Source organism: Merops nubicus, unplaced genomic scaffold, assembly GCF_000691845.1.
Source record: "Merops nubicus isolate BGI_N331 unplaced genomic scaffold, ASM69184v1 scaffold25237, whole genome shotgun sequence".
NCBI classification, from domain to species: Eukaryota; Metazoa; Chordata; class Aves; order Coraciiformes; family Meropidae; genus Merops; species Merops nubicus.
The window spans coordinates 1-8,352 of record NW_008618684.1 but is presented as its reverse complement, the minus strand read 5'-3'; the positions used below and the strand labels follow the sequence as shown (position 1 = coordinate 8,352).

Sequence of the window (8,352 nt, the reverse complement as noted above, 5' to 3'; positions counted from 1 at the left end):
CGAGGCGGTGACTGATCTCTGTACCGCCGGCTTCACCCCTTCCAGCCTTCCCCCGAGGCGGGGAACGGGCTGAAAGGGGCCTGGAGACAAAAGCCGGGCCGCAGGCAGGGCCTGGAGGTGCCATCCTCCTCCCGGGGCCAAAAAAACCCCCAACAATCAAGCAAAGATGGCAAAGGATTGAAAGCCGTTATCCCCTTATGTAAGATACTCTTGAAAACTAATCGAGGGTACTGAGCCTAAAGTAGAACATAAGAGTGTTAGGAGGGAGCTGTGGGTTTAAAACTCCCCTTAAAGATTAAACAATCCCTGCAGAGGCTGGGGAAGGAAATATTAGAATCGAGGTGAGCGGTGTAGAGGGACGGATGCCAAGTACATCAGTCTGTTGTGTGTGAAGGAAGCCACGGTTAGAATTGGTACGTGGGCTAGAAAGTTTTTTTAGGAAGCCGTTTTAACACTTGGCTGCTGTTTAAAGGTTATATATTTTTTTTTTTTCCCAAGAGGAATAAGTGCACACAAACATCACTCTAAAATACACCCAGAGTGCAGGCAGCCTTCATGATGTGGAAGGTGAAATGTGTAAAGGGTCGATTTCACCCCGTGTTTCTGGACAGGGTGGGTAGAGGTGAAGTTGGTAGGGAGGGATGCGTGAGAGAGAATGAAAATGAGATCAAATAACTATCTAAGAGCCTAAAATAACGGATTGAACAGTCGTTTAATCGAGAGAGAGTGCAAATCCAGGTTTTTTTAAACTAAAACTTCACAGTTGCTGTGCTTACTAATGCCTCCAGCATCTAATATTTGACCCCTGTGGCTGTTCAGTGCCTCTAATATGAAATATTCATCCCAGGTTTCAAGCTCGTTTTGAAAAAAAAAAAAAAAAAAAACAGCTCGGCCGAAGTGTGCAAAATGGTGGATTAATTTGTACATGTTTATTCTGATTTTGCAAATGGCTGCTGGCACTCACAGACAGGACGATTGTGAAAATTTCCCCAAGGGCCTCGATTGCTGCATCTGCTGAGATGACGCAACTGGAGAGCGAGCCTGCAGGGTGAAGGATGGTGCAGAGGGAGGGGCCAGGCAGCACAGCCCTTGCTCTGGGTGCAGGAGCAGCTTCTTCTCTTGAAGCAGGCTTCTATGGATGGGGTGAAACTTCTACGTCTAGGAGAAAAATGTTTTTTTTTATCTCCAGAGCCTGACACTCTGAACCTTAAGTCCTGAATTGAGCCTAAGCGGCTTCAAATCGCTGGGGAGAATTTGGTAGGAAGGCTCGTTGGGGGTTTCAGATATTCAGGTGTGGTGTCAAAGCTCAGACTGGAGGTTTGGCTTCTGAGCGGGGTGAAAATGGTTGAGGTAGTGATGTCTGTGAGTATTTCAGGGAATTTTCTGACCCTGAGCCAAGAGTGCTGATGCAAAGGTCTAAGGTAATTAGGGCTCTGTATATCACAGGGAAAAAAAATGATCCCTGGCTGGCTGGGCCAGTGTATTGTGTTATTTTAGGAGGGTGAGAAAATAGGATTTTGCCTATGTGATAGCAGAATGGTTCTGAGATCAGGTCCAGAGTAGCTGCCTTGGTACAGAAATACAGCTCACTCGCTTCAAGCTGGGAGTGTTTTTATCTCCAGGTTAGTCTTGCCCTCCAAACACTGCAGCAGCAGCTTTCTGAGCCCCCTGGGTCTGTGGCCCTGCTCTGGGGGGGTTCCTTTGTCTTGCTGCTTGCTGAGGTTGCAGTGGGAGGAGTTCCCTTGGCCTTGGTTTGGGGTTTTTGTTTAAATCTTGCCATCTGGTCTCTGTTCTAAACCCGGGTTTGACGAGGATTTGTCTGACCCTGCCCGTTTGCCTCTCTGACTGTGATCCCTTTCCAGTTCCAGGGTTCCCTTCAATTGCTGTAGTAACCTGGGTCCGGGGCCTCGGTGGTGCTCCTGATGTCCCTCACCCACCCCTGAAGATCCCAGGTGGGCGAGGGAATAGTCAGAGGGATCACAATCTTTCAGCTAATTTATTTTATTCGGTGAGTATGGATGATAAATATCTAAACCCTGACTTGAACTCAGTTCTGGCCTCGAGCCTTTTGGTGGGAGTTTGTTCCTCCTCCAAAATGAGCTGGAAATAACTTTGTGCATCTTAACTGCCACAGGATAATCGGCTGAATGTAACAGAAGAACTAACATCTAATAACAGGACGAGAATTCTGAATGTCCAGTCAAGGCTTACTGATGCCAAACACATTAGTTGGAGAGCAGTGCTGAACAACAACAACCTCTACATAGAAATTCCCAGTGGTGCTCTGCCAGAAGGGAGCAAGGACAGGTGGGTGTGAGAAAATCCAGCTCCTCCTGGACTTGTCTCTGTTCTCAAAGCCTGTCAGCAGGGTGGAACAACACCTCCTGGTGTGGATGTTCTCTTCTGTTCTACAAGTTGAAGTTTAATGAACTGATGCTGGATGCTCTCTTCTAAGAGGCTGTAACTAAGCAGCCCTGGTTTGAGGGTTGCTTCTGCCTGTTCTGTCAGGTGGAACCCCCCAAAAGATCTGTGACACCAGGCTGGGGGGTGGTTCTGTCCACCAAACACCAGCCTGGCCCGAGGCTGTCACTGCAGCTCTCCCTTTGGCTCCAACAGGAAAACCAGCCTGCTACCCAAGACCTACATTTGTCAGACTGGGGGGTGTGGGGGGTGTCCTGCTGGCCAGTCTCCCAGCACTGGCCTCCTGTCCTTGCTGTGTGTTGACTGCCCTGCATTTCTCCTCTAGTTTTGCAGTTCTTCTCGAGTTTGCTGAAGAACAGCTCCGAGTTGATCACGTCTTCATTTGTTTCCACAAGAACAGAGATGACAGAGGTGGGTGCTCGCTCAGAGACGCCAGCGAGGGGTGGTTGAAGTTGGTTTGATGGGTGCTTGAGCTGTTCTACGATATCACATGGATGAAACTTGTTCTGTTTCCTTTTGTAGCTGCATTGCTCCGTACTTTCAGCTTTTTGGGCTTTGAGATTGTGAGACCAGGGCATCCCCTTGTCCCCAAGAGACCAGACGCTTGCTTCATGGCCTACACCTTCGAGAGAGACTCATCAGAAGAAGACTAGATTGCAATGTTTGCCTCTTTAGAGCTTTCTTGTTGTCTATAAAGATGATTCTGTAGAAATTTTGTCAACATCTATTACAGTATATACCCAACTCTGTACAAAACGTTGTGACCAACTGCTCTGGTGGTGAGATGTTGAAAATTTCAGACTCCACATCTTGGTTTTTTTTTTTTCCTCCTGGATTTGTGCGCATGTCGTGGTTGTGCAAAATAAATGCTCCCTCCAAATTAGCAGTATATTTCTTGAAGTTTAATATTGTGTTTGTGATACTGAAGTATTTGCTTTAATTCTAAATAAAAATTTATATTTTACTTTTTATTGCTGGTTTAAGCTGTTTAAAGACTTTGCACTCTTGAAGAGATTTGCTCTGGAACTGCCCCGACCATTAAAGTTACAGGTACAGAAAGATGTTGGGTCATTCTTTGCTTGACTGGAACTCGTGGCTGTGGTCCACCAGGACTTGAAATCACCTGGCAATTGGGTAAAAACCCACTTTTAGTGAACTAAAAAAATCATAAATTGGGATCCCTGCTCTGTCAGTGGATGCTTGAAGGGTGTGTGTTAGGTGGAGAGTCCCAAGGGAAGTGCTGAGGAGGCTGCCTGGAGCTTCAAGTGTCCTTAAGTCACATGCAGCTTTGAGCCCTGAGGTTTTGGTGTTCCCAGTTCCAGGTGGAGCCTTGCCCTGGTGATGGTTTGAGTTCTTTGGCTGTGATCTAGGCAGGCTTGTGGCACCTTTGCCTAGATCCATCCAGGCTGGAGACCTTGCTTGTGGTTGAAGTGTTAGGAGGAGGGGTTGTCAAGCAGTCACTGTTAAGCAGTGCCTGTTGTGGTCCCCAGACCCTGCAGAAGGGGAAGAGGGCTGCTAGAGTTCACAAACCTTGGGCTGGAGTTACCAGAGAGAAGTCCCCAAAGGGCTGTGCCCTAAACCTGTGTTTGTGGGTGTTTCTCAGTACTTGCAGCTCTGGAGGCCTCTGGTGCTGTTTGAGCTGATGAATGTTCCCTCTGTAAAACCCTGGAGCAGTGAAGCCCTGGGCTGGGTTATTTCTGAGTTGTGGTGTAAATGGAAGCTCATGATCTTCATGAGCATGCCCTCCCAGGAGCTCTGGAGGGTGAGATGTTCAAGTCCAAGTCAGGAGGCCTGAGGATCTCCCCAGAGGTCATCCCCAGGCTGGTGTCCTGAGCTCAGCAGTCCTGGAATCCCATGGAATACAACCCAATCCCTGAAAATCCCTGCTTGGAGGGGGGGTAGGGAGCACAAACCAACCTGGGTGGTGGCACCATGTCCCCAGAGAGGCTGGTGCTCCATGGGCCACACCATGGACGAGGGATGTTCTCAGTGGGCTGAATGCCTTCAGACAAACTGCCCTGGTTTGGGCTGTGCTCTGCTCCTGGGCTCTGGTGTGTCCCACAGCCACCACCTCTGCTGGGACCACAGCTCCTGGCTCTGCTGCTGTCCAGGGAATGCTGGAGGTCTCCTTCCCACCAGTCTCCTTCCAAGTGTTCTGTGGCCATACAATCGTGTTCTTCCTGTGGGTTTTTCTGGAAAGCTGTGAAATTGTTCTTGGTGAGCCGGAGGCCAGTGAAGAGGAGGTGGGTGTGACCATGGAGAGGGTGCTCCTCCCTGACTCACCACGCTGACCAAGCTCTGCAGTTCATAAGAGGAATTCTTTTTTCCCTTAGTGATGCTCTGCCTGTGCTGGGATCTGCTTTCCACGGGGACCTGAGAGTGTGGAGGTGATGTGGTTCTGCCCTGAAGGCCACAGTCCCTGCTAGATGTTTGCCCCAAGCTGCTTCTGGCGAGAAAGGGAGGAGATCACCCAAGGTGGAAACCAGAAATGGGTGCTGAGGGTGCTTGGGGGTGCCAGCCTGGGGCTGGAGTGGGCCTGCAGGTGCTGGCAGCAGCAGGTTTGTCTTTGTTTTTCCAGGACTAGCTGCCCGAGGTGGCTTTGGGCGAGCTGCCGCCGTGCCACGGGCTTTACTGCCATCTTGTAGCCACCCAAGATACTACAGGAGAGGTGGTGGGCACAGCAGGGCTGGGGCTCGCCCAGGGCAACCCCTCCTCCGTGGCTTTTGGCCCCAAAGTCCATCCTGAAATTCCCAGGGGGTTTCTGTGGGGTGGCTGTGCTTGGGTGCTGCCCTGTCCGGGTTTGGGTGGCCAGGGAGCTCGTTTGGTGTCCCCTTGTTTGTCCAGCCTCAGTGGGGAGACTGCAAGGCCAAGTTTGGGTGCTGCCTCAGGGGGGAACCATCCTGCACGGTGCCCAGAACCTCGAATGGGTCTTCTGCCCCACTGCAGCCCAGGTGAGGAGGTTGCTGCCTGCCCACGCTCAGCAGGCCGGGCAGGGCAGAGACTGGAATCAGAGCTGGGAGCTGCTGCTCTGTGCTTTCATCTTTTGGGGTGGTCACAGCTCTGGTTTACTAGTTTTGAGGATTTTTTTGGGCTCAGGGATCCTCCCTGATCCAGCTGTGCCACAGGCTCTGCCTGGTGTGCAGCTGCCCAGGTCTGTGGGCATGCTGAGCCTGCCCCAGTGAAGTCTACAGAGAAGACTGGGACAGTCCACCCTGTGCACAGCCCCTGGAGGCTGCTGGTACTGCTCCCAGACAGTCATCTGGGTGGGGAGAGACCTTTCAGAACGATGAGTCCATCCCTTAACCCATCCCTGCCAGGTCCCCACTGCCCCGTGTCCCTCACCCCACATCTCCACGGCTTGGAAACCCCTCCAGGGGTGGGGACTCCACCACTGCCCTGGGCAGCCTGGCACAGCCCTGGGCAACCCTCCAGGGCAAGAAATTGTTCCTCAGGGACAACCTCAACCTCCCCTGGGGCAACTTGAGGCTCTGTTTCTAATCTTTACTTTTACAGTGTGGTAGCCCTAGATGTGTTGAGGCAGCCCCAAGAAGCCAAGGTTAGGGGTTGAGTTTTTGGAAAGCAGCTCTGCAAAGGACCTTGGAGTCCTGGTGGGCAACAAGTTACTCACGGGCCAGCAGTGTGCTCTTATGGCCAAGAAGGCCAGTGGTCTCCTGGGGTGCATTAGGAAGAGTGTGGTCAGCAGGTTGAGAAATGTTTTGCTCCCCCTCTACTCTGCCCCAGTGAGGCCAGATCTGGAGTAGTGAGTGGCTCCCAGTGCTGGGCTCCCCAGTGCCAGAGACAAGGAGCTACTGGAGAGAGTCCAGCAGAGGCTACAGAGATGCTGAGGGGGCTGGAGCATCTCTGTGCCAGGACAGGCTGAGAGCCCTGGGGCTGTTCAGCTGGAGAAGCCTCAGAGGGGATCTGATCAATGCTGAGCAAGAGCTAAAGGGCCCCCGGGGGGCAAGAGGCTGGGGCCAGACTCTGTCAGTGGTGCCCAGCGACAGGACAAGGGGCAACGGGCACCAACTGGAACCCAGGAGGTGCCACCTGAGCAGGAGGAGAAACTTCTTTGGGGTGAGGGTGGCCAAGCCTGGAGCAGCTGCCCAGAGAGGCTGTGGAGTCTCCTGCTCTGGAGAGATCCCAAACCCTCCTGGCTGTGACCCTGGGCACCCTGCTGTGGGTGAGCTGCTGGAGCAGGGGGGTTGGAGGAGATGATCTCCAGAAGTCCCTTCCAGCCCCCACCCTGCTGGGTTCCTGTGCTGCTGCATGTTTCATGCAGATGTGGTGGCCCTGCCTCGGTGCAGCCAGAGACCAGCTCTGCCCCAGGTCCCAGGGGCAGCAGCCATGAACCCACCCAAGCCCTTCAGCTGAGCCTGACCAGGGCTGGGTGGTGAAGTCTGGCTTTGTGTTTCCTTCTGGATACGTCCCTGGGGAGTGTAATGCTGCTGAAGGAGCACACAGAGGAGCAGCACTTCAGAGCTCAGCTCTGGGGTTTATTGAAGCCATGTGGCTGCTCTATTTCCTCTTTTAAATGTCATTTATATCTGGGACTGGGCCACACATTGCTTCTAAAGAGAGCAGGCTGCACGAGGTCTTGTTTCTCCTTTGGGTTCAGGTGAGCTCTCACGTGGAGCTTTGCTTTGTTATTTACAACAGCGAAGGTCTCGTGGCCTCAGGAGGGTCTGAAGGGGTTTTGTGATCTATAAACCTCCCTCAGGATAACCAGCCATGGATCTGATGCTCGATCCTGTGGCTTCCACCCAGCTGTCTTTCCTGAGGTGCTCCGATAATGGACTCCCAGCACCAAACAAAGGCCAGTTGAGGGTGTAGAAGCACACCCTGAGCTGTGGGAGTTTGGTCCCAGCTTCATCCATCGTGTGCTGGGGGGGAAGTGGGTTTGGGTTTGCAGTGGGAGCTTTCCCAGCCAGGAGCAGCCTGGGCTCTGTGCAAGCTGGTGGATTTGGCCAGGTCCTCACGGCCTCTTGGCTTTGAGGAGACCTTTTGGGTGGGCTGAACTTCAGCGTCCCTCTAGAGAGAGTAGAGAGCTTGGGTGACTTGGCAGAGGGTGTGTTCGGTGACCTCCTGGAAGTACTGGCAGCACAGCCAGTCCTCGAGTCCAGGGCTCCACCCTGCCCCAGCCGAGTGCTCTGCAAACCTCAGGAGCAGCAGAGCCCTCTTGAGCTCCAGCCAGCCCCGGAGCAGGGGCAGGGTCTTCTTCCTCCTGGCAAAGAGCTCCTGCCGAGGTCCCCAGAGCAGGACCTGCAGGATGCTCCTTGCCTGCTGGATGGAGACCCTCTGGCAGGGATCTCTGTGGAGAAGCAGCGTGGCCAAACGCTTCAGCCCCGTGGAATAGATGGACAGGGAGGGGATTTCGGGAAATCTGTTGCTTCTAAACCCCAAGGTGTTCTCCAGAGAGATGTCCACGTGCAAGATGTGATAGATCAGCATGCCTACATTCAGCTCATCTGCCACCAGGGAGGGGGGTGCAGCACCTCCCTCGGGCCAGTCCTGCTCTTGGCTGGTAGAACAAGGTCTTGGCTTGTCTTTAACCTTGAAGGAGCTGCTGATGAGCACCCTTGGAAGGGACAGCCCCGGGGATGCCTCCTTGCCTTGCTGGCTCCGAGGAGGACGTGGGCACTGCACCAGCAGCAGGTTCTTGGGGCAGAGATCCCCCCGCCCCATGTTCTGCTCCTGGAGGTGCTCCAGCCCCAGGCAGACCTGCAGGAGGAGGAGGGAAGCCAGGCGTTCGTAGTGCCCAGGGCTAGTCCTGTGCAACCCCTGGGAGTCCTTCACGAAGCTCGCCAGGTTCTGGTAGGGCACATCAGGAGAAAGGAGGATCTGCAGGACAGGGGGGTGGGCAGGGCGGGCTGGTTCCTCTCCAGCAGGGGACTGACTCTGCTGCCCAGGGCTGCCCGGCAGCAGCAGCTCCTC

General features: G+C 53.4%; 2 protein-coding genes across 2 annotated transcripts; one reads left to right on the top strand and one right to left on the bottom strand.

Moving 5' to 3' along the window:
* Positions 1-1,862: 1,862 nt before the first annotated feature.
* OAZ1 (ornithine decarboxylase antizyme 1) lies at positions 1,863-3,481 on the top strand (the record flags this gene model as incomplete). Its single annotated transcript, XM_008943542.1, is given in 5 exon segments — positions 1,863-1,920; positions 1,922-2,008; positions 2,135-2,307; positions 2,747-2,832; positions 2,944-3,481. Coding segments are annotated over 5 exon segments (535 nt in total), but the record flags the coding sequence as incomplete, so codon positions are not given.
* Positions 3,482-7,449: 3,968 nt separating this feature from the next.
* Positions 7,450-8,259, bottom strand: LOC103776054 (chromosome unknown open reading frame, human C19orf35; the record flags this gene model as incomplete). The annotated part of the gene is made up of 1 exon (XM_008943541.1): positions 7,450-8,259. A coding segment is annotated over one exon (810 nt), but the record flags the coding sequence as incomplete, so codon positions are not given.
* Positions 8,260-8,352: the final 93 nt, after the last annotated feature.